Here is a 26,427-nt window from a genome sequence, read left to right as displayed (position 1 = left end):
CCAGACAGGCTCCTTCACCTGATCAACAGAGGCCTTCTTCAGCCATCTCTAATCCCTTCACCCTGCTTATTTTTTCTTCATATAGTAGCACTTACCATCCCCTAGTATATATATATATCTATTGTCAATCTTTCCCCATTAGATTGTAAACTCCTTGAAGGTAGGGAGCTCCTTTGTTCTCTGCTGTCATCCCAACCTATCTAAAACACTACCAGACACATAATAAAGAGGTCAGTAAATACTCTGAATAAATAAAATGTTTTCACGTGGTTAAGGACTTACACCAGCTCACAGATAAATTCTGTGGCAACAGTGAGAAGACCGAATCCCTTCACGATCCCAACAGCCACTGCACTACATAAAATCCTCCAAATGCTTGTTTTACAAATAAAAAGACAACCCTTTCTGTAAGCTGCTATTACTGATATTGTTAGGACGTTTGTCACCCAGCTCACGCCAGGAAACCTAAGTGGGACTCTCAGGCAAGGATATTGCTTAGATCGGTTCCTCTCCACATGGACACATGCTAAAATCGGCTCCAGTGACTCTGCAACATCCATCGGCCCTCTCCCCTACTTCCCAATTCAGGTCTAGGGTGTAGGTAGCTCTGGCATCTGTGTCTGAAGAACTCCCCAGTTGATTTTGATATGTAGCAACGTTTCAGAATCACCTTAGGAAGCTAAAAAATACTGTTAAAGAGTTTCTTCCTCACCCGGCCTTTCCAGCCTGTTTGTGGTCCCCAGTTCCAACAAAACAAAACAAAACTCTACTGCTCCCCGCGCCACAGCCACCCAACGAAGGCGGCCAGATAACGCGCAACACGGAAACCCAGGAGGCCCCGCATCCGACCGCGCGGCAGGTGAAGCTTCCGCGGCGACGCGCTCGCCGCTGGGGACAGCGCCGCCAGGGAGACGCTTGCTCGGGCAGGGGGCCCGGGCCTTCGACCCTTCCACTCTCTTCCGTCCTCTTTCTGCACCACCGCTGCATCAGAGTTTACAGCCACCCGCAGTCGAAGGCCGTCCACCATCAAGGGCCTCTGGTTTTAAAAGCTCCTTTCGAGCTAAATTGCCGCGGCACCGACGCGACGAACCGGGCTCGGAGGCCGGTACTGGAAGCAGAGACACCTCCGCGCCCGCGCCCCGAGTTCCCGCCTCCCTCTGGAAAGCGTCGGTGCGTACGTGCGCGCGCCGCGCCCGCTCTCCTTCAAACGCGCGACGCGAGGGCGGGGGCGCCGTCTGCGCGCGCGCTCTCGTGGGTTCGCTCGCTCGCTCGCTCTCGGCGGCCGCTCTCGCTGCGGCTGCGGCTGGGGCTGGGGGCGGCGGCGGCGACGCGGGCGGCGGGCGGCGCGGGGCGGTCCGGCGGGTTCAAAGAGGAAAACATGGCGGAAAACAAAGGCGGCGGCGAGGCTGAGAGCAGCGGCGGGGGCAGCGGCAGCGCGCCGGTAACTGCCGGGGCCGCGGGGCCCGCGGCGCAGGAGGCGGAGCCGCCTCTCGCCGCGGTGCTGGTGGAGGAGGAGGAGGAGGAAGGCGGCAGGGCCGGCGCGGAGGGCGGCGCGGCCGGGCCCGACGACGGGGGGGTGGCCGCGGCCTCTTCGGGCTCGGCCCCGGCTGCCTCAGCCCCTGCGGCCTCAGTGGGCCCCGGAGTTCCTGGGGGGGCGTTATCGACGCCGGCCCCAGCTCCAGCCTCGGCTCCTGCTCCGGGTCCCTCGGCGGGGCCGCCTCCTGGACCGCCAGCCTCGCTCCTGGACACCTGCGCCGTGTGTCAGCAGAGCTTGCAGAGCCGGCGTGAGGCGGAGCCCAAGCTGCTGCCCTGTCTTCACTCCTTCTGTCTGCGCTGCCTGCCCGAGCCTGAGCGCCAGCTCAGCGTGCCCATCCCGGGGGGCAGCAACGGCGACATCCAACAAGGTGAGCCGGAGGCCCTGCCCGACGTCTGGGCCGCGGGGAATTTGTGGAGTCCAGAAGCATCCGGGGACGGAGTTGCTGGGGCCGCTCTGACCGGCGCGATCCTGAGGGTCTACGGGTGAAAGACACGGCCCCCAGGACGGTTTCCAGAGAAGCTAGACCGCAAGAGATACGGGGAGGTTGAAGGGAGGGGTGCCGGCTGCGGGAGGCTGGGGGAGGGGACGCTGGCTGCGAGGGAGGTTGTGGTGTGCAGCTCCAGGCCGGGTGCTGCTTGCGGGGTGGCGGACCCCGGACGGTGAGAGAAGAGGCGGTGTGGGAAACCGGTTGTGAGGAGCGTTTTGGGTGGAAGGGACCAGGCCAGGAGAGACGTTGAGGGAGTAGGTAAGAAAGAGGTAAGGGCTGTGAGCATGGATTGCTCAGGAGGGAGGGGACTTGGCCTGTTCACAGTTAGGAGAAAGGACTACGGATTTAATGGAGATGGATAACAGGCGTTGGAGAGAGCTTGGGGCCAAAAGAAGGCTCCTGGTAGAAAATAATTTTAAAATGACATTGGGAAGGAGGCGCTCAGGAAGTGAGAATAACCGAGGGGCCTGCAGGATTAGGGAACATCCTAAGGTTTGGGAATGAAGGAGGAATGAACTTTGGAGGAAATTGGGAGTCGGAGAGCTGGGCATGAATTCGTTTCAGTTCATTGTACGTTAATGAGCCCTTAGTGTTTGGGCACTGTGCTAGGGTTGAATAAAATACTCAGGACCTTGTTCACAGTGTAACGGGGAAATAGAACGTGCAGCAGTGGAAGTCCTGGGGGAGGACAATGGTCGTGGCACAATGGGGAGGGAAGGTCAGGGGAACTTCACGGAAAAGAAATCCTTGAGCAGGTTCTTGAAGGGTGAATACCTCAGTGGGTTGGAGGGTATTCCGGACATAGGGCACGTTATACATCCTTGGAATTAAAGAACGTGTAAGGTGATTGGTGGAAATTAGCGTGGATTGATGGGCTGAATAGGTGAGGAGCCCACAGTCCCTTTTCTGAAACCTTTGGGACCAGATGTGTTTTGGACTTAAGAACATTTTGGCATTTTTCTTTTTCCTGGTAAGGTCGCTTAGGAAATATTTTAGCGGGGTCAGGGTTAATAGCTCTTTATCAAATACATTAATGTTTCTGCATTGAAACACGTGAATATCACACTAATGGGGTAAATGGACAATAAATAGCCTCCTGAAATTCAGAGTGGGTTTTGTTGCAAACTTATGAAAAAACTTGAAATTTCAAAGCTTTTGAATTTCAGAATTGCAGGTAAGTGATTGTAGACATCTGCACTAACGGTTTTGGAATTATTCTGTAAAGTGTATTCTGTACAATGTGGACTAAAGGGCATTCTTTAAGGGCTTTTATATCAAGAGGATAAAAGGATCAGATTTGTGATCCAGAAGGATCACTTGGGGCACTTGAGGAATGAGGGAAGGCTCAAGGCCGGAGGCAGGGAGATCAATGAGGAGAATCTTGGCAGTTATCTAGGTGAGAAATTTATCATTTGGAAGGGGTAATAAAAGACTGATATCAGGTATTATAGAAGGAAGCATTTTGGTATGATAGAATTTGGATGTCTACTTTGCCACCTCCTACTTATGATTGGACAGATTAAACTTTTCTTAGCCTGTTTTCTCATTTGTGAAACAGGCAAAAGTACATAGCTCACAGGATTATTGAGAGAATGAAGTGAGATAAAATACATAATGTTACTGCCCTTGACTAGTCTTAAAAATATATATGTAATGTAAAGTGATTAGTACATGGCAGTTACAAAAGAAATGGCAGCTAGTTTATTAGTAGTAACTAATTGTAAGTGGGATAGGAATGGAGGTAGAGTGGGGCGTTTAGACTGGTGTGATGGAGACAAATGTGTAAGCTGAATTCCAGGTTTCTTTTTTGGGGGATGACAGTGCTATTAATGCAAATAAAGAATTCAGGCACAGAAGTAGGGGTAGAGGGAGGATGTAATGATTTCAGTTTTGGATGTTTTGGTTTGAAGTATTATTGGGATATACAGGTTAAGAATGCTATGTTAAGAATAAGGTTTTGGGCCGGGTGCGGTGGCTCATGCCTGTAATCCTAGCACTCTGGGAGGCCGAGGCAGGAGGATTGCTTGAAGTCAGGAGCTTGAGACCAGCCTGAACAAGAGTGAGACCCCGTCTCTACTGAAAAAATAGAAAGAAATTATCTGGACAACTAAAAATATATAGAAAAAATTAGCTGGGCATGGTGGCGCATGCCTGTAGTCCCAGCTATTTGGGAGGCTGAGGCAGAAGGATTGCTTGAGCCCAGGAGTTTGAGGTTGGTGTGAGCTAGGCTGACGCCATGGCACTCTAGCCTGGGCAACAGAGCGAGACTCTGTCTCCAAAAAAAAAAGAATGAGGTTTTGGTTGATGGAGAAGACACTAAGTGATAATGGATGTGTAGAGGATAACTATTCTTGGCCCCATAAGCATAGTAAGACACTTGAGATTCAGTGTTCTGTTGGATACCTGTGTTAGGTGAGAGATTTAGAGGCAAATTGCAAGATGCAAATTGTGATTGATGTGGCTGAGGGACTGAGCTTTATGAAATTGGCTCTCTGAAATTTATGTAGAAGAGAGAATAATAACCTGTAAATTTCCTTTTCACTTCTTCATGCTTTGTTTTAGAACTAGGAGAAATAAATGGAAGGAACTAAATACTGTCAATCTCAAGTAATGTTGCTTTCTAACCAGTATATACAGACAGTATATATAGGACAAATTGGGTCTGGAATCCATCATGTTTCTATGGTAGAGAGTCTAGAAACTAATTTGTCAGTATTAGTTCCTATATGTACCCTTTGCTTTGCTTTTTAAAAAAAGAGAAGAAGCTATGTTGGAAAGAACACTGAATTTGGAATCAGGGAACATAGTTCTGCCTACTTAACTCTAAAGGAGGTTCATACTGTTTCAGTATTTCAGTTTCTCTCTAAAATGTAGCTAATAGTCTCACTAAGTCAGATTAAACAGGCTGAGTGCAGTGGCTCACGCCTCGGCACTTTGGGAGGCCAAGGCGGAAGGATAGCTTGAGGCCAGGAATTTGAGACCAGCCTGGGCAACACAGCAAGACCCTTGTCTCTCCAAAATATAAAAAAATTAGCTAGTGTCATCTGCCTGTAGTTTGAGGTACTCGGGAGATTGTGGTGGATTGCTTGAGCCCAAGAGTTGGAGGTTACAGTGAGCTATGGTTGCACTACTGCATTCCAGCCTGTGCCACAGAGCGAGACCCTGTCTTAACAAAAAAAAAAAGTGAAAATGCTTTATAACTGAAATACTTAAAAAATGCAAGGTATTGAACAACCTCAGATTTCATCTTCTCTTGTCTGGAGAACTGTAGCTGGTGATTTTAATCCACCATCTTTCTCAAGTGGTTTGAAACGATAAGTATAATGTCCTTCCTTCTAACTGGTCTTCTTTCTGTTTCTCTTAATATACTTACACACTTCGGCTGTTCCCTGTAGATTGATGGTTCTCAGAGTGTGGTTCCTGGACCTGCAGCATCTGCATCATCTGTGACCTTGTTAGAAATATAAATTCTTGGGCCCCACTCTAGACCTCTGACCAGCAGTCTGTTTTAACAAGTCCTCCAGGTGATTCTGATGCACACTTAAGTTTGAGAACCACTGATCTTGAATGAAGGGCTCCTCACTTCAAATGTCTCCTCAGAAAGACTTTATTTGATGACTCATTTTAAGATAGTCCTCCAGGTCCCTCTCTGACATATCATTTTTGTTCTTCATAGCCAGCTAAAATCCAAAATGTTTATTTTTGTTTACTTGCTTGTCTCTCATCTCTCTATAATATTGTATTATAGAATGAATGTTTAATAAATAGCTTTTGAATGAATAAGAATCACCTGGAGAGCTTATTCGGGGATTAATTTGGGAGATTTTTCAGAGACTGGATCAATTGATTTGGGGATAACACCATGTATCTGCATTTTTAACAAGTACCTCATGTGATTCTGATGCAGGTGGTACCTATCTTACTTTGAGAAACATGGACTTAAATATTTTGAGGAGGAAGTCTGATCTCTTGGAATATTTGGAAAATCAAAATAGATAAACTAGTTAATATTTGTTGAATTTCAATAGTGAGCTTTTTAAAGTGCTTTTGTAAATTTTTTGGTGCTTTTTCAGGTTTGAGACAGAAAAGCTATCAGTAGCGAGTCAATATATATAAATGTGTAATGTGTTAGTAAAAATACAAATTTGTATTGATGCATCTGAATGAACTCTCAAATGAGACTTTTGTAGTTGGGCATATCTGAGACAGCACAATGATGTGGCTGAAGAACTGTATTGGTATAAGTTGCATTGGGTTCTGCTGTTAATTAGCGCCTAGGCAGCCTCTCCAGGTCTTCTGCAATATGAAGAGGCTGAGTTCCTGTCCAGTTAGATTCTATGATTCTGTTGTTTTTTATGTCAACTTTCTGCATCTACATAAGTTTAATATTATTATAGTTTGTGGGAGTGATGGAAGAATCAACACGAAAAAATCATTTATTTCTGAATTCGTCAACTTACTGTGAAAAGTCTGAGATGGCAACAATCACATGGTAAGTGGGCGGGAAGACCTCTGAGTGTGAAGAGCACCTCCTCATGGTGTTTTTGTCTGTTCATCATAGACCATGCCAAGCCACTCTGGGGAGTCTTCTGTTTGGGCCCTTGGAAGTTCTTGTCCTAGGAGTACATACATGTACTGTATGGTAGCTCTAGCGTCTGTGTGACTTTTTGGGGACTCTGTAGGTCATACTTTCTCTGCTCTATTTGACAGAAACAAGCTTGAGTTTTTTGTAGTACCATACCAGCAACCGGTCATTAAAGATATGTCAAAGAAAGCTGAAACACTTTATTTTTTAAACAAATTTTTTTCCCTTGAGGACCCAGGGGAGGGCAGGGCACTGCTGGCTGAAATACTTTTTAACAGCTTCTAGCATTGTGGTCAGACTACCTGAATTCATTTTTGAGCTCTACCATTTACTACTTGAATGACCATGGATAAATCACTTAACATCCATAAATTGAGAGTAATAATTATATCTACACCATAGTGGTGTTGTGAGAATTAGATGAGTTAATATATCGTAAAATAATACTTATTGGAAGCTTACATGGGAAACCCCCAATAAATTGCAGTATTATTATATTCAGTCATCTTTCAGTTGTCTTTCATTCTTTGTAACTACCTCTATCTCATAGTAAACGGGAAGAAGAGGCAGGGGGGTAGATTGTTGGCTGTTTTCTAGGCTTTTCTGACATGTACTGTTGTGTACAGCGTGCCTGATAAGTCATTTAAGTTCTCAAACTCTACAGCTACCTAGAACTTGTAAAAACTTGTAAACTAATGTCCTAAATTCTCTTTATAATTAATGTCTAGTATCTGTACATCAGAATTCTAGTTAGGGGAATATAGTTGCTTTTAATTTCCTCAAATATACTCGTTGGTGGCCCCTAAGTGAGAATATGTTAAAACAGTGATTTTCACAGTGTGGTCCACAGAATGGTGGTAGGTGTTATGGCAGTAGTGTCTTTGTCCTTGAGACCCTTTCAGGAATTCACAAGGTTAAAACTGTTTTCATAATTCCACTAATTTGTTATTTGCCTTATTCACTGTGCCTACATTTGTATTATGGCGCAAAAGCAATGATGGGTAAAACTGCTGGCATCTTTGCATGAATTAAGATAGTGGCTCCAAGCCATACTAAAAGTCATTGTATCTTTATTACCACACACTTAGAGTAAAAACAAAAATAAAACCGAAAAAACTGTGCCAGTTTGACTTAATGTCCTTGATAAAGCAGTAAAACTTATTTTATTTTGATCATTAATGTTCTGTGTGATGAAATGGGAAATGTACATAAAGTGCTTCTGCTGTAGACTGAAGTGCAAGAAGAAAAGTACTTGTGTAGTTTGGGTTCCAAGCTGAATTGGCAGCTTTTTTTCATGGAAAAGAATTATTACTTGAAAGAATAATTGACTCTGGTTTTTAGGTATGGGTATTTGGCAGCCATTTTCTCAAAAATGAATGAATTGAGTCTGTCACTTCCAGGAAAACAACTGACATTTTATGTTGCCAGCAATAAAAATTGAGCTTTTAAATGAAAATTAGAATTTTGGAAAACTTGTATTTGCTGCCATGAGCTTGACAGTTTCTCAATATTTAAAGGCTTTTCTGATGAGACTGGTAATGGTATTAATGAATGTGGGGTTTTTTTTATATTGTATAATGAAATGTCAGCATTTGAAAGATCTGCATAGCTTATTGAACCAATATTTTCTAAATGACCAATGCATGCTATTATAAAATTATGCATAGAAAAAATACTCAGAGTGCAAAATAGACCAATAATAAATAGATTTTAATAGAGTAGTAAAATTTCATTGATAAGGTTTATGATTCCACATTGCAACTGATGTTTAAGACATATACTTTTTAAGTTTTTGTGTTATATTCAAGAAAAATATACACACAATGATTTAAAAAGGCTATGAAAATATACTCTTACTTGGCTGGGCACGGTGGCTCACACCTGTAATCCTAGCACTCTGGGAGGCTGAGGCGGGAAGATTGCTTGAGGTCAGGAGTTGGAGACCAGCCTGAGCAAGAGCGAGACCCCATCTCTACTAAAAATAGAAAGAAAATTAACCAATCAACTAAAAATAGAAACAAAAAATCAGCCGGGCGTGGTGGCGCGCCCCTGTAGTCCCAGCTACTCTGGAAGCTGAGGCAGGAGGATCACTTGAGCCCAGGAGTTTGAGGTTGCTGTGAGCTAGGCTGATGTCACGGCACTCACTCTAGCCTAGCGCGGGCACCAAAGCGAGACTCTGTCTCAAAAAATAAAATAAAATAAAACATACTCTTCCTTTTTCTTAGATACGTAGCTGTATGAGGCCAGATTTTCTTTGTATTCTTCAAAGAAACAGCATATCAAAACAGATTAAATGCAGAAGCATATTTCCAGCCATCTTCTATGAAGCCAGCTATTAAACAGATTTTTAAAATATAGTGCCACTCTTTATTAAATATTTTTGTTTTGGAAAATATAGTTATTTCTGATAAAATGTTATTTAAACATGTAGTGAGTATTATTTTTGAATGAATTAATAAAATATTTAAAAACTTCTCAGCTATTATTTTTAATGCTGTACATATTGATAGTCATAATCCATCTAAACAAAAGCTCTTTGTGTTCCTCAGTAATTAAGTAATTAAGATCGTAAGAGAAGTCCTGAGACTTGAGACCTGCTGCCTTAAAGAACAGTAAGAAGACAATAATGTAGAGTCATTGGGTTAGTGGGAAGAATATCAGACTATAGAATAGTAGGATGTGGTAGATTTATACATTTATAGTCCTTCATTTTGGAGTACTTATAACAGTTCATAAAGAGCCTGCTCCCAATAAAATGTAAAAATGAAGAAAGTACTTACTAACAGAAATTGAGCTTTCATAAATAGCTCACTGTAGATCTCTTGTTTTTTTTTTTTTTTTTTTTAATGTTTATGACGTTTGAATTCCATCACTATACTTTGCTGAGGCTAACTTTAGAGATTGGGCTCAGGGTGATAGATAAATTAACCTGTGTTTCTTCTGTGGCCACAAACTGTACTTGTATCCCTAGCCATTGGACCCAAGGGCAACTGGGAAAAAGAATAAGGATGAATAGACATAAATATACCATTTTTAGAAAAATATTTAAAGCCTGTGCCCCAATAATGGATAAATGACATGCACTATGTGGCACTAATGAGCAATACTTTTGAATGCTTATTATATGTGATTTCTGTGAATTACTTGTCCATATGTTTTCTGTTTTTCTTTAGATTGTATCTTTTGATTTACAAGAATTCTTGATAAATTCTATACACTGATCCTTTGTTGGTTATGTAAGTTGAAGATTTATTCTGAGCCTGTGGCTTGGTGTGGTACCCAGCCTCTAAGATGGCCTCTTGTTCCTTGTCTCCTGCTATTCATACCCTTCAGTAATTTTTGTCCACAGTTCTTAGGGCTAGTCTCTGTGACCAAGAAAGAGAATACAACAGAATTAACAGTGACTTATGAAGCTAGGTCATTAAAGACACAGATTTTTCCTTGCTCTTTGCATCCCTTATTCTGTGTGAAAAACAGCTGTCATTCTGTGAAGGCACTCTAGCAGTTCTTAAAAGAGGCCCATGTGGAGAACTGAGGTCTTCTGCCAACATCCAGCATCAGCTTGCCAGCCATGTGAATGAACCACTTTGGAGGAAGATCCTCCAGCTTAGTCAAGCTTTCAAATGATTGCAGTCCTGGCTAACATCTGACTGCCTCATTAGAGACACTGAGCCGTAACTGCCTACTAAGTCCTCCCAAATCCTTGTCTCAAGGAAGCTGTGAAAAATAATTATTGTTGTTTTAAGTCATTAAGTTTTGGAGTAATTCGTTACACAGCAACAGGTAACTAATACACCTGACTTTTTAGAGAGCTGTCTTTTACTGTTTAAGAATTTTAAATTTTCAATCAGTTTTTCTTTTTGTTGTTGCTATAGCTTTATAATAAGCAATAAGCTTTGTCATCAAGGTAATTTTACTGCCCTCCACATGTATCTTGCTCATTTTCAAGATTATCTTTTTTTTTTTTGAGACAGAGTCTTGCTCTGTCACCTGGGCTACAGTGCCATGGCAGCAGCCTAGCCTAGCTCACAGCAACCTCAAACTCCTGGGCTCAAGCAATCTTCCTGGCTCAGCCTCCTGAGTAGCTGGGACTACAGGCGCACACCACCACACCTAGCTAATTTTTTCTAATTTTTTCTATTTTTAGTAGAGACTGTGTCTCGCTCTTGCTCAGGCTGGTCTCAAATTCCTGACCTCCCTCCTTGGACTCCCAGAGTGCTAGGATTACAGGTGTGAGCCACTGTGCCTGGCCATTTTCAAGGTTATCTTGACTGATTGATTTTTTTTTAAGGGGCAGGGTCTTACTGTGTTGTCCAGGCTGGTCTCAAACTCCTGGGAGCAAGCAATTCTCCCTCAGCCTCCTGAGTAGCTGGGATTACAGTGGTGCACCAGCCCTCCACTGATCTTGAACTTTTGCTTTTCTTTACATTTTAGAATTGTCTTGTGAAAGTTTGTTTAAAAAATTTGTTAAGCAGGGTGTGGGGGTGTGTGCCTGTAGTCCCAGCTACTCAGGAGGCTGAGATGGGAGGATCACTTGAGCCCGGGAGTTGGAGGCTTCAGTATGCAATGATCTTGCCTGTGAGTAGGCACTGCACTCCAGCCTGGACAACATAGTGACACCCTATCTCTTAAAAAAAAAAAAAAATGAAAAAAACCTGTCAGTGTTTTTATTGGAATTGTTTTGAATATATAGATTATTTTAGGAGAAAATATCTTTATAGTATGGTGTCTACCTATTTATAAACATGGTATCCCGCTGCATTTGCTTAAATCTTCTATGAATTTTCTGTGTTTTTGAATAATAATTTATCTTTTTGTTCTGTAAAGGTCTTATGCATCTTTTATGAGCTATTCCTATATACTTAATATTTTCATTTTTAATATAAATGGTTTCTCAAATTAGGTTTAACTGTTTTTACTCTTTGTTGGTTGGTTTGTTTTAAGAGATAGGGTCTCTGTCGCCCAGTCTGGAGTGCAGTGGCACGATCATAGCTCACTGTAACTTGGAACTCCTGGGCTCAAGCAATCCTCCTGTCTCAGCCTCCGGAGTAGCTGGAACTATAGGTGCGTGCCACCACACTTGGCTGATTTTTTTTTTTTTTTTTTTTTTTTGTAGAGACAAAGTCTCACTATGTTTTTTAGGCTGGTCTCAAACTCCTGGCCTCAAGTGATCCTTTTACCCTGCCTTCCCAAAGTGCTAGGTGTTTACAGGCATGAGCCACTGTGCCTGTGTTTTATTTTAATCTTTTTATTTTTTAAATGTTTCAAGTGTACTGATTTCATATTTCTATTTGATAATTTCATTATGTGAGGTTCTTGCTGTCTTACTACTGCTTGCTTCTGCCTACTCTTGTTTATAGTAGGCCCTCTTGTGTTTTATAATTTTGGATTGTGAGCATACTCACCAGGGCTTTATCTCTGTGAAATCTGCTAGACCTGGTTTTAGGGAACTAGCCTCCACAGAGTATTTTGCATTTGTTTTTGTCAGATGCCACCAACACAAGAATTACTGAAGCTGATTTTTAGTCTGATGTTTCTTAAAACTGGCAGATGTTGATTTAGAGTTTTTATGTAGGCTAGCCTGTATTTAGAAACACTCAGGAGAAAATTTTTTTCTTTGCTCTGAACCCAGCCAGTGACAGATACATTTCTTCCTTTCCATGCTGTTGGTCAGATTTATTTTTTCCAAACATTTTACTATTATTTACTTATGTACTCTTCTGAGGGTGTAATCTCACAAGTCAGTTTTATGAAGAGGGTCTTGATTGTGATTACACAAACCCCAGGCTCCCATGTCTTCCCCATTTTTTGTTTACTCCCTTGTTTGTACATCCTGAAGAAGAGTCATTGAGAGTATAATTTCTGAGCCTTTGCAGTTTTGAAGTTCTCTTTATTCTAGACTGCTACAAAATGATAGCTTGACTGGATATGAAATTCTACGTTAAAAATCTTTTTTCCTCAGAACTTTGAAAGCATCTCTTTCAGTGTCTTAAAGAAATCAGTGTTGCCAATACTAGTCTGATTTTGCTCCTTTGTACAACCCGTTGGGTTTCTTTTGTTTTATTTACCTCTTCCTGGAGCCTTTTAATTGCTTTAAATCTTAGTTGTTTTTACCTCTTTATCCTTGTTTTGAAATAAGTCATGTGCCTCAGTGTTGATTCTTTTTCTCTTTCATTGTTTCTAAAAGTTCATTGGGCTTTTTTATTTAGTCTTTTAATCTTCATTTATAGTAAGAAAACTACAGATTTTCATAAGGTCCTTTTCTTTTTGCCCCACTTTTTTTAAACCGTCACTATTTGGATGTTGGCTTTCTTGGGTTCATATTCACCCCTATCTTTTATGTTTTCCTTCTGTTTGTTTTCTTGCTCAACTGACATTCTGAAAGATCTCCTTACTTTATCTCCAGTTTTTTTGTTGAATTTATTTAATCAGTTAATACATTGTACTTTTCTAAGAGATTTTTAGATTTTTATAGTATTCTGATCTTTTTCTCTGGACTTAATATATATCTTCCTTCTTTGGGGATATTAATGTTTTTGCTCCCTAGATATTCTTCTGTTTCCTCTATTATTTTGGTTTCTGGGTATTCTTTTTTTCTTTTTATCTTGATCTCTTTGTTTTGTAGGCCTCCTCAAGCAATGGATGATCCTTGGTTGTCTTCCTACTTGAATGAGGAAATACAGTTCTGATTAGGGGTTCTGAGCTTGTGAGTGGTCCTGTTAATTGTTGGACATTGCTTTAGGTCAGGGACTGGCAAACTGACCCATTAGCCAAATCCATCCTGCTGCATGCTTTTGTATGACCTATGAGCTAGGAATAATTTTTACACTTTTAAATATTGAAAAAAATCAAAGGAATGTTTTTGTAACATGTAAAAATTATATGAAATTTAAATTTGTGTTCAGAAATAAAGTTTTATTGGAACACAGCCATGCCCATTCATTTATGTATTGTCTGTGACTGTTTTCATGCTCCAATGCAAAATAGAGTAGTTGTGACAAAGACTGTGTAATACTTTCATTGCTTTGGACTGTTTTTTTGTGCATTACAAATTGCAGTGATGCAGCTATAACTTGATAGGCATATGTATGGCTGTAGCACAACATTTTAAAAAATGACCAGTGCATATCTATCATTTCAAACAAAAGAGAGAGTGGATTTCAAATGTCATGCTTTGAAGGCATAGTGGAGTGTATTATTTTGTTTTGAATTAGATGGCAAAGCATGGTGTTTATTATGCACTTACTCTATGCTAAAAGAGTACAACATAGCAGAGCAGACTAAGCACTAATTACATAATTCCCAACTCACAAGAAAGCAAAAATCAGAGAAATAGAAAAATTTAGAATGGAATATCTAATCAGCAGAATTTCTTAAAAATAAAAAATAAAAATGAGGTTGTAACCAAGGTAAATTTCTGAGTGGCTCATTCGTTAGCCAAGCAAGGAAAGCCCTCTACCTATGATGACTTAAATCCTTCCCGATTAAGCAAACTGTTATCTTCCAAGAATTCCATTCTTCTCATTTGTAGACCTATGTTACAAAAAATTTACTAAGTTATTTTCCGTTTTGTAGATAAAAATTGTGGAAATTTGTTTTCATTTGTTATGCAACTACCTGTGTAATATCCTTGATATTTATTGTCTGTTTACCTACAAAGCCTAATTCTGATGCCATGTCTCGTGTTTGGAATTGGTGGGATATAATTAGGCATTGGTTGTGAGTCAGGTTTCAAATAATGTGTGTACGGTCTGACCTGTTGTCCACAATGGATTTGGAAAAATGAGAATTTTCAGACAACTTTTTTGTTTTTTCTTTTAAAGACATGGGGTCTTACTTCATTGCCCAGGTGGTCTTGAACTCCTAGGTTCAAGTGATCCTCCCACCTCCGCCTCTTGAATAGCTGGAACTACAGGCATGCACCACCATACCCTGCCCAGATTTCTACTTTTAACATCACAACTGCCAGAATAAGAGTTTTGGACTACTGTGGCCTATCCATTTGTGGTTTATTAACAGAATGCTCATGTTCAAATTATACAGCACATTTCATTTCCCTCACTGGGGGATAGCTTAAAAACCAAACCTCACAAAGTAAATACTTAAGGAAAAAACTAATGTCAGTCAAAAGATCCGCATCAGTTTTTCATCTGTAATAGAACAGATAGGAGAGTAGGGCATTTAGAATCATTTTACTGTATTACTGTGCTTATGACTCTGAAGTATTGAAAGTAATGAGCACTGCATTCCAGCTGTCATACATTACCGTCATGTGTTATGAGGTAAGGTATACAAAAGGGATATATGTAATGAACCTTGGGCCCATTGAATCTTACCAAAGAGATAAGACATTATAAAATAATAAGACATTTTATAATAATTAGTGTTCATTGAAGTATGGTTCAGATGTAGGGATTAATCATGACCAAAATTCACTCCTTCTGCTCTTAATGTCGTTTTGGAGGTGATGATCCCCTCTCTCATGTGCATATTATATGATACCTTTGGTCCTTACGCTTTTGGCTGTAATTTAGGCTGTTTTTTTGTTTTTTTTTAACCGTATGCTTAGTACATCTGTAGGAATAGAAGGAATGTAACAAGGATTAGAATTTTATAATATGCATCAGACATTTATGTAAAAATTTCATTTTTCAAAAAGGTTTCCCGTTTTCCTGTCTTTTCTATGTTCTCAGAGCAATAAATAGTAATTACTACTTTCATGGGCAAGCTGCTCCATTGTGTTGGACAGTAATTATATCTTTATGTTTCACATCATCATCATCTCCAACAACTCTACCCTTCATTTCATGGCACAGTCTCACTAAACTGTTTCACAGTAAAATTGTACTTCACTCAAATTTGAAGAGCTCAAAGAAATGAGAGCAAACAACAGTCAGATGCATGTGAATGAAAGACCAAAGGTTTTTAAGTACTGACTGGTTTAGTGACTGTCTACTGGTACAAACCTATTCATATGATTAAAACAGGAGTCATAGAAATGGAAGCTATATTAATGAAAAAATAAGTAATGAGGTCATTAAATATAACTAACTACGTTTTAAATACAGATATCATGTATTTCCTGATTAGTATCAGGTAAATACCTATCTATCCTGAATTCTATTCTCAGTGAGAAAGGTCATAGACAATTACAAATAAGGTGCTTCATATTATCAGATCCATTTTTAAAACGATGAGATCCTTTGGGAAAATTGCTTTAGTCTCTTTTTGTCAGAGATTTCTGGGTCTCTTGTTTTTGTTTTGTTTTTTTTTTTTTTGAGACAGAGTCTCACTCTGTTGCCCAGGCTAGAGTGCCATGGCGTCAGCCTAGCTCACAGCAACCTCAAACTCCTGGGCTCAAGCAATCCTCCCGCCTCAGCCTCCCGAGTAGCTGGGACTACAGGCATGTGCCACCAGGCCTGGCTAATTTTTTCTATATATTTTTAGTTGTCCAGCTAATTTCTTTCTATTTTAAGTAGAGACGGGTCTGGCTCTTGCTCAGGCTGGTCTCGAACTCCTGAGCTCAAATGATCTACCTGCCTCGGCGTCCCAGAGTGCTAGGATTACAGGCGTGAGCCACCGCGCCCTTCCGGTCTTCTTGTTGATAGTCCATTTATGTCTCTACCCTTACAGTCTACTTTGCTTTTATTTTTATCATTGGATTCTTGTGTAGCTTTTCTAGGCCATATATGACTAATAAAAGGGGAAATCAGAGGGTATATGTATGGCTCCAGGAATTTTTTTGTAGACCTATAGCAGAATTGGAATGACGATACAGGCAAGCACACCATTGTCCCAGGCTTGAGCTCCTAAATGTGAGAGCGAACCGGAGCAACTCCGAAGAGCGTAGGCCAGGTGGGCCGTGAGGCGGGCGGCGAGGCCCGGAGCAGGGCAGAGAGGAGAGCCTTGCTCTAGGCTAGGGCTCCGTGAGTGCGTTGGGGTTGGAGCCTGCTGAGCAACTGGAAGGCGCAAGGCGCAGGCAGCAGGAGCGCGGAGGCCAGAGCCCACCACCAGCCAGAACCTTGGCTCCCTGGGCTGTTCTTAACATCTATCCAATTTTCTCTTTCTGTGTTTTCCTTCCTCAATTTATGTTGTATACTTTCACAGGAGGTTATCTGAGTTAATAATTGCTGAAAAGAATTAGCTATGGATAAGTTTATTTGAATCTGTTTAGACTTCATGTTCCTTGTCTGTAAAATAACATCAATTCCAAGTTAAAACTTTTTCGTGTTATTTTGTTTATAAAAATCCTATCAGAGGGGTAATATTATCCTCATTTCTTTTTAAAACAAAGAGGTAGAGTGATAAAATTACACTTAAATGTGGATCTTCCTTATGGAGATAATTGCACAGATTTGGATGCCTTCAGGAACCAGGCAGGTAACTGTAGTGTAAGACATAGGAATTAATGAAGCTTGCCCAGTGTAAAGGCATTAAAATTGGAATTTTAAAAAACACTCTATTCTGGCTAAATAATACCAATTAGGCTGCCAGTTTTCTACCTTTGTCCTGACTCAGTAGAATCTGATTAATCACTTTTATTTGAGTTGGATGTAATTAATTTAGAATTAGTTTGATTTCATAATTTTAAAAGTTAAATTTAAGCTCTTTTTTTCCTCTTTATTTATTTATTTTTATTTTTTGTTTTTATTATTTTTTGTTTTTTACTTATTTTCCCAGGGTGGCTCACTCACATCATAAATTTAAGTTCTTAAGTAAATTTTTCTCTTTAGAGTGTTTCAGTAAGCTATATTGTAATGTGTTAATAAAAAGTAAGCATCATTATAATAATCAGCATTGTTTTTATAGTACTATATAGTTGGAGAGACAAGAAACAAATGCAAAAAACCTTTCAAATTATACACGAATTGTATAGTCAAGTTTGGTAAGATGATTGGAATGTTGCATAGATGGTGCTTAGGTCTCAAAGCAAGTTCACAAAAGCCTTTTTAACCTATGTCTTAGGTTCCTTCAGAATTTTACTAATTCTGTACCAAACCATTTTGGTAGGTGTGTAGTGATATAGCATTATAGTTTAATTTGCATTTCCTTGATAACCAGGAAAGTTCAGTATTTATTTGTATGGTTGTTGGCCTTGGATATTATTTTTTGTGATGTGCCTTTTCAGATTGTGCCTGCATTTTTCTGCCTTTTTTTCAGTGCTTTTGTACGATTCTTTATATCTTCTGATTATGAGTCTTTTGTCATATATATATACTAGTCTGTGGCTTGCCTAGTAATTGTATTTTAAAATGTTAAATTTATTTTAGCTTTGGACTAAGTAGTACTTTCACATTGGCTCAAAAGTTAAATAACTGTACAAAGCTGTATACTCCTGTCCTCATCCAATTCCTGTCTTCCTAACACATAACATGTTAACAGTTTATTTGTCCTTCCAGTACATCCAAGTGATATTGGACAATGGTGCCAAATCCATTTAGTGGCAGAAAGATTAGTTTCTTCAAAAAATGGTTGGGACAACCAGATTTCCATATGCAAAAGAATGAAGTTGTACCCCTACCGCATGCCATATGCAAATACTATTAACTCAGAATGTATCACTAACCTAAATATAAAAGCTAAAACCATAAAACTTAGAAGAAAACATAGGAGTAAATCTTTATGACCTTGAATCTGGCAATAGATTGTTAGATATGACACCAAAAGCATGAGCAACAAAGAAACATGGATAAATTGGATTTCATCAAAATTAAAAAACTTTTGAACATCAAAGGACATTGTCAAAAAAGTGAAAAGAAGTCCTGCAGAATGGGAGAAAATATTTGTAAGTCACATATTGGATAAGGACTTAGTATCTGGTATAAAAAACGCTTATAACCTAATAATAAAGACAAAGAGTCTAACTAAAGATGGGCAAAAAAATTTGAATAGACAGTTCTCCAGAGAAGATATATACATGGACAATAAGCAAATGAAAAAATGCTCACAATCATTTGTTATTAGGAGAAATGTGAACAAAACCACAATAAAATATATCTACTAGGATAGCTCTAGTCAAAAAACTGGAAGGATGTGGAGAAATTCGAATCCTTATAGATTGCTAGTGGCAATGTAAAATGGTGTTGCCACTGTGGAAACCAGTATGGTGGCTCCTCAAAAAGTTAAACATAAAATTAGCATGTGACCTAGCAAATCTATTACTGTATACTTGTACACCCAAAAGGATTGAAAACAGGTACTCAAAGAAATACTTGCCAATGTTCATTGCAGCATTATTCACAATAGCCAAAAGGTAGAAACAACTTGTGTCCATCAGCAAATGCATTGATAAACAAAATGTGGTATATACATATAGTGGAATATTGGGCCATAAAAAGGAATGAAGTTTCAATACATGCTCCAACATGAGTGATACATGCTACAACAAGAATGAACCGTGGAAACATAAAATAAGCCAGACACAAGAAAGCAAATATTGTATGATTACACTTATATGAAATATCCAGAATAGGCATGCTCATAGAGACAGGAAGTAGATTAGAAGTTACCAAGGGCTTGTGGGGAGGGAATGGGGAGTTTTTGCTTAATGGATACACAGAGATTCTACTTGGAATGATGAAAAGTTTTGGAAATAGATAGTGGTGATGGTTGGATGGTTGCGCAACATTGCGAATGTAATTAATGCCACACAATTTATACATAGTAGTTAAAATGGCAAATTTTATGTTATATAATATACCATGATAAAAAATACTTTTAAAAATGTCAATTTTTCCTTCCAGATTTTTTTTTTTTTTTTTTAATTTTGAGACAGAGTCTCGCTCTGTCGCCATGGGTAGAGTGCTGTGGTGTCATCGTAGCTCACTGCAACCTTGAACTCCTGGGCTCAGGTGATCCTCCTGCCTCAGCCTCCTGAGTAGCTGGGGCTACAGGTGTGTGCCACCACACCTGGCTAATTGTTCTATCTTTGGTAGAGATGAGGTCTCGCTCTTGCTCAGGCTGGTCTCTAACTAACTCCTGAGCTCAAGCTATCCTTCCACCTCGGCCTCCTAGACTGCTAGGATTACAGCCACTGCACCTGGCCCTCAGAGATTTTAAAGTCGTGTCTTTTAAAAGTATGTTTTATTGTATATTAAAGAATCAGTTAATCCTCATTCCTGAGTTCTGTGTTTTAGAATTCACCTATGCAACTAAAATTTATTTGAAAACCCAATATTGATAATTGCAGTGCTCTATAGTGATTCATGGTCATGGGCAGAGTGGCAAAAAATTGGACTCAGTCAACTCCTGTATTCCCAGCTGAGGTCAAACAAGGAGATGCTCTACCTTTTTTCAGCTCTCATACTATAAGTATGTGTTCTTGTTGCAGCCTATTTAGTGCCATGTTGTTTTCATTTTTGTGCTTTTTGTTGATTTCATTGTTTAAAATGGCCCCCAAGTGTAAAGCTGAAGTGCCCTCTGGTGTTCCTAAGTGCACAGAGGCCGTGTATTTTTTATGGAGAAAATGTGTGTTAGATAAGTTTCATTTAGGCATGAGTTGTACTTTGGCTGTGAATTCAGTGTTAATGAACCAACAACATCTTTTAAAGTGTCTTTACATATAAATGCACATAAAAATGTTATGTATTGATTGGTTGATGAAAATATCGTGAACAAAGGCTTGCCGAACCTCATCCTGTATTTCCTGTAGGAGTAATGGTTCCATATTTGTTAATTTATTTTTTGTAGCAACTTTATAGAATATAACTACCTTAAATAATGAGATTCAACCCTATGTCAGTGCAAATAAAATTTCTCTAATGTAAATGGCAGCATTTCAGGATATTTATCAGTATATAGTTTCTGTATTTTTATTTTTTGTTCTGAAGTCTTTAATCTGATATTAACATGGCTACTCTTTAAAAAAAAGCTTGATATAATTCACAAACTGCATAATTCACTCATTTGAAGTGTACAGTTTAGTGGTTTTTAGTATATTCAATGCAGTTGTGCAACCGTTACCACAATCAATTTTAGAACATTTTCATTACTCCCAAAAGAAATCCTGCACCCATTAGTATTTATTACCTATTTGGCCCTAACACCCTCCCCCAGACCTAGGTAACCATTAACATACTTTGTATCTCTATAGATTTTCCTATTCTGGACATTTCTTTTTTTTTTTTTCTTTCTTAACATTTTTTAAAATATTTAAAGTATTTATTTATTTATTTTTAGTAGAGACAGGGTCTCTTGTTCAGGCTGATCTTGAACTCCTGACCTCACGCTATCCTCCCGCCTCAGCCTCCCAGAGTGCTGGAATTACAGGAGTGAGCCACCACGCCCGGCCTGGACATTTCTTATAAATGAAATTATATGGTGGTGTGTGGTGTTGTGTGACTGGCTTCTTTCAGCTTGATGTTTTCACGGTTCATTTATGCTGTAGCATGTATCAGTACTTCATTCTTTTTAGGCCTGAAAAATATAATATACCCTTTTATGGTTATACCACATTTTGTTTAACCGTTCATCAGTTGATGGACATTTGAGTTGTTTCTCCTTTTTGATTATTGTAAACAATGCTGCTGCGAATATCCATGTACAAGTTTTTGTTTGAATATATGTTTTCATTTTTCTTGGATGTATACTTAGGAGTTCAGTTGTTAGATTGTGTGGTAACTATATTTAATCTTTTGAGGATCTGCCTACTGTTTTCTGAGATGGCTATACCATTTTTCATTCTCATCAGTAATATGTATGAGAGTTCCAATTTCTCCATAATTTTGCCAACAGTTGTTATCTGTCTTTTTGATTATAGCTATCCTGGTGGGTGTGTGGCATAGTATTTCATTGTGGTTTTCATTTGCATTTCCCTGATGGCTAATGATATTTATTACCTATTGGGCATTTGTGTATCTCCTTTGATGAGATGTCTGTTCAGACTTTTGTTCATTATTTAATTGGGTTATTTGACTTTTTTTTTTTTTTGAAACAGAGTCTCGCTCTGTTGCCTGGGTTGGAGTGAGTGCCATGGCGTCAGCCTAGCTCACAGCAACCTCAAACTCCTGGGCTTAAGCAATCCTACTGCCTCAGCCTCCCAAGTAGCTGAGACTACAGGCATGCGCCACCATGCCCGGCTAATTTTTTCTGTATATATTTTTAGTTGGCCAGATCATTTCTTTCTATTTTTAGTAGAGACGGGGTCTCGTTCTTGCTCAGGCTGGTCTCAAACTCCTGACCTCGAGCCATCCTCCCGCCTTAGCCTCCCAGAGTGCTAGAATTACAGGTGTGAGCCACCGCGCCTGGCCTGGTTATTTGACATTTTTAAGTTGTTAAGAGTTCTTTATATGGTCTGGATGCTATACTCTTGTATCTGATTTGCATATCTTTTTGTGGGTTGTCTTTCACTTTTTTTTTTTTTAATCTTTTGAGACAGGGTCTCCCACTGTCACCTGGGCTAGAGTGCAGTGGCATCATCGTCATTGTAGCTCACTGCAACCTCAAACTTCTGGGCTCATGTGATCCTCCTGGCTCAGCCTCCCCAGTAGCTGGGACTACAGGCTCCATGCCTGGCTAATTTAATTTTTCTGTGTTTTGTAGAGATGGGGTCTTGCTGTTTCTCAGGCTGGTACTTTATGGTATTATTTGGAGCACAAAAAGGTTTTTTTTGCGTATGGAAAAATATAACAAGATCCACCATTTTACCCATTTTTAAGTATAGAGTTCATTGGCATTAATTATATTCACAGTGTTCACAGCACAAAATTTTTTAAGTTTGATGAGGTCCGATTTATGTTTTCTTTTGTGCTTTTGTTTTTGGTGCCATAACTGAAAAACCATTTCCTAACCCAAGGTTGTAAAGATGTACGTATTCTTATGTTTTCTCTCAAGAGCTTTACAGTTTTAGTTCTTACATTCATGTTTATTATGCTGTTAATTTTTGTATGTAAAATTTTTGTGTGAGGTAAAGATCTAGCTTCAGTCTTCTGCATGTAGATATCTAATGTCCCTGTACATTTTATTGAAAAGACTATTCTTTCCTCCATTGAATTGTCTTAGCATCCTTTTGAAAATCAGTTGACTATAAACCTCAGGGTTTATTTCTGGACTTAATTTCATCCTGTTGATCTATATGTCTGTCCTTATGCCAGTAACAAATTGTCCTAGTAAGTTTTGAATTTGGGAGTGTGAGTCCCCAACTTTTGTTCTTTCTTAAGATTGTTTTGTTTCTTCTGGGTCCCTTGAATTTTCTTTTAGTTATTCATTGCTTAGTGCATAGAAATACAATTGAATTTTATGTATTGATCTTTCACTCTGCAACAGATTGTGAGGACATCTTCAGAGGTCCATTATTCTTCCTACCATAATTAGTATAGCCACTTCAGCTTTCTTATGGTTGCTCTTTGCACAATAGATCTTTTTCTACTCTTCTACTTTGAACCTATTTGGATGTTTTAGTCTAGATTTTATCTCATGTGGACAGCATTTAGTTGAGTCTTACTTTGGTTCTTATTTTTATTTATTTTTATTTTTTATTTTTTTTTGAGTCAGAGTCTCGCTCTGTTGCCCGGACTAGAGTGAGTGCCGTGGTGTCAGCCTAACTCACAGCAACGTCAAACTCCTGGGCTTAAGCGATCCTCCTGCCTCAGCCTCCCGAGTAGCTGGGACTACAGGCATGTGCCACCATGCCCGGCTAATTTTTTCTATATATATATATTTTTAGCTGTCCAAATCATTTCTTTCTATTTTTAGTAGAGACGGGGTCTCGTTCTTGCTCAGGCTGGTCTCGAACTCCTGACCTTGAGTGATCCACCTGCCTCGGCCTCCCAGAGTGCTAGGGATTACAGGCATGAGCCACTGCGCCCGGCCTCTTACTTTGGCTTTTAATCCAGTCTGACAAAATCTGCCTTGATTAGATTGTTTAATCCATTCACATTTAATGGTACTGTTGATAACAGTTGGATTTACACACTGCCTTTTCTTTCTTTTTTTTGTTTTATGCTTAATATCCCAGAAGAGAGCCTTTTCTTTCTTATATATCTTATAGTTTGATAGAATTATTCTTCCATTACTACTTTCTTCTGTGATATTGATCTCTTTTACCCCTAGACCTGCCAGTTGTTGTTATTTGCTCTTTTATTTGTTTAGGGACTTGGCTGGGTCATTTTTGCGAATAAGGTGTGAAGTCTCTGATGTCTCTTCTCAAAGGGCAAAGCCTTGGGCATGTGTAGTTACCTTGGGACATAGTGGTTTTGGCAGGGGTTTTGGACTATTTCCTTGATCTCTATTAAGCTTTCTACCTCTGTTGTTATAACACCTAGCTGTTAAGTTTTGCTAATTGTGTGATTACTCTGTTATTTTTGACAGTTCCCTGGGGCATAAATTTTTCCATAGTCTGTTGTAATTAAAGTCAGTTTCCTTCTCCCTCATGGTAGTTTTTGAGGTTTGTTTTGAGCCAATGAGACTTCTTTTTTGGATGTCTCTTTCCTTGGTTTTCTCCTATAATCTAGCTCTCCTGTGGTTTAGCGTGTTGTTCTCATGGAGCTAGTGGCTTCCTCTTAATTGTTTGCCACCAAAATTTCCACTGTTTTTAAGAGTGTCCTTAGGCTTGAACTTTCCCCTGCTGTTCCAAATAGTCAGTTTCCTTGGGAAGAGTTTCACAGCTCTTTGTCCAGAGAAGAGTTAGGCCATAAGAACATTATTTGAGCAATTCCTCTGGAGCTGTAGGTGGGGACAGTGCCCACTTCTTGGGGTGACATGAACAAGGTATTGGGTGGGGGCAGCAGCCTCTGGGCTTGCCTATCGTAGCATGGATCCTCTGCCCTACAGATGAGCTACCCCAGCATTTTTTTGCCTGATGTGACTGGGATAAAACCTTTCCTGTAGGTGTTAGGGCTGAGTAGAAGAAGGGAGCTCCTGACCTCTAGCCACACTGCCTCGAATTTAGCATTTACAATCCTGAGCTAGGTGGGATGAGAAATGGCGGTGGCTTTCCCTTCCTGGGGAAGATATTATAATCCTTGACTTGGAGCTAATGGAAGTGTTGCTTTCATCATGCTGAGTTGGTGGGGGAGGGAGGGAGTGGCTGCAGACTAGCTGTTTTTACCAAGATTTAGTAGGTTTTCTTGAATAAATGATTGTTTATTTGCTGCATGTCCTTGAATGTTCCAGAGGATTTAAATGGTTGGGTAATATCAGTTTTGGTCTTTTCTCTGGGGAGGGGTCTGCAGAACTGCCACCACCTTTCCAGGATTTATCTTCTTGCTTTTTAAAAGATTATTTTCATGTTATGTCTTTTTCCATCCACTTTCAATCTACTTTTGTCATTGTGTTTGAAGTTTCTTGCAGATAGCATAGTATTGGATTATGATTTAATTTTATTCACTCTGCCAGACTTTTTTTTAATTCATGTATTTAGGAGTTTTTAGGTGTATTTATGGCAATTCAGTGTATTTAAGGTAATTATTATTGTGTTATGGCTTAAATTTGCCATTATTGTTTTCTGTTTGTTTCCTCTTTCTCTTTTCTTGCCTTCATGTGAGTTAACATTTTTTTAAGATTCTATCTTTATTTATTTATGATGTTTTTGTGTAGTTTTATATAGTTTGTATTGTTACAGCAAGTGTTACAGCGAGTGAGGACAAACCGAGCGGCACACGGAGAGTCGGAGAATCAAGGTTTATTCGCCAGCGGGCTCAGAGGGGATCTTGCCACCAAATTCTGAGCCCCGTCTACCTAATTTTTCCCATTTTTATTAAGTTGGGGTGATCCAAGGGGAGGAGTCTCGGGTGACTAATGCCCGCCAGGTAATAGGTTAGGTTAGTGTCTGCACCAGGTAATAGGTTTAGTGTTATGCTGATGTGCCAGATGTTAGGTTAGTAATATGCTAATGTGCCAGGTGTTAGATTAGTAATATGCTAATGGAGATCTTCCGTGAGGGGTGGGGGTGGCTGCTGTGCTAAGTAATAGATGGGGGTTTTCCTTATCAATATAGTTTTATGTAGTGCTTAGAATAGTTTCCTAGTGGTTCTAGATATTGTAACATTTATTTATAACTTACAGTTTGTTTGTATTGACATTTTACCATTTGGCATGAAGTATAGAAACTTGTATTTAAGTCCTCTTGCCCTTCTTAGGTGTAAAGAGACCTAAATGATTATCTTTAAGTTTTCCTGTATATAGCACCAGATAGCATATACACTAAGTATCAGCTGTCACGTATGATTTAAGGACCCCATGAGATGAAGTCTGTTACATTTACCCTCACTTTTAACCATTCCAATGTTCTTGTTTTCCAAAGAGCCAAAGATCCAAGCTTCCTTCTGTTAGCATTTCTTCTCTGTTACAGTGAATTTCCTTTAGCCATACTTTAAGGGTAGGTATGTTAGCAACAGATTTTTATAGTTTTTCTTCATCTAAGAATGTCTTTGGTTCTCTTTCATTCCTGAAGGATATTTACTGAATATAGAACTTGCAGTTACCAGTTCTTTTCTTTGAGCCTTTGAACAGCGTTGAACCATTTTCTCCTGGTTTGCAGAGTTTTATGTGAGAAATCCAATGTCATTTGAATTGATGTTCCTCTTTAAGTAAAGCAGTCGTTGGCTGTTTTCAAGATATTTTTCTTTGTTTTTAGCTTATAGAACTTTATGATGTGTCTTGGTTTGGATTTTTTGTTGGGTTTTGCTTATTTTGGCTTTAGCTCAACTGTTCGAATATGTAAGTTTATGTTTTTTGGCAAATTTGGGACATTTTCAGCCATTATTTTTTTGAATACATAAAAAAAGATTTTTTTTTTTTTTTTTTTTGGAGACAAAGTTTCACTGTATTGCCCAAGCTTGTCTTGAACTTCCTGGCCTGAGGTGGGAGGATTGCCTGAGG

At 39.5% G+C, this 26,427-nt stretch overlaps 1 protein-coding gene across 2 annotated transcripts in view; it reads left to right on the top strand.

The window, feature by feature from the left end:
* Positions 1-1,254: 1,254 nt before the first annotated feature.
* The window catches only part of TRIM33 (tripartite motif containing 33), a 125,050-nt gene continuing 99,877 nt past the window's right edge, over positions 1,255-26,427 (top strand). For both annotated transcript variants that reach the window (XM_045546874.1, XM_045546873.1), the window contains exon 1: positions 1,255-1,904. In XM_045546874.1, coding sequence (XP_045402830.1) covers positions 1,379-1,904 — 526 coding nt within the window. In that variant the 5' untranslated portion in view covers positions 1,255-1,378. The remainder of the gene's footprint in view (positions 1,905-26,427) is intronic.

The sequence above is a fragment of the Lemur catta genome, chromosome 3 (assembly GCF_020740605.2).
Source record: "Lemur catta isolate mLemCat1 chromosome 3, mLemCat1.pri, whole genome shotgun sequence".
In the NCBI taxonomy this organism is placed as follows: Eukaryota; Metazoa; Chordata; class Mammalia; order Primates; family Lemuridae; genus Lemur; species Lemur catta.
The sequence above is the reverse complement of the archived record's forward strand: the minus strand, read 5'-3'. Positions and strand labels throughout refer to the sequence as shown.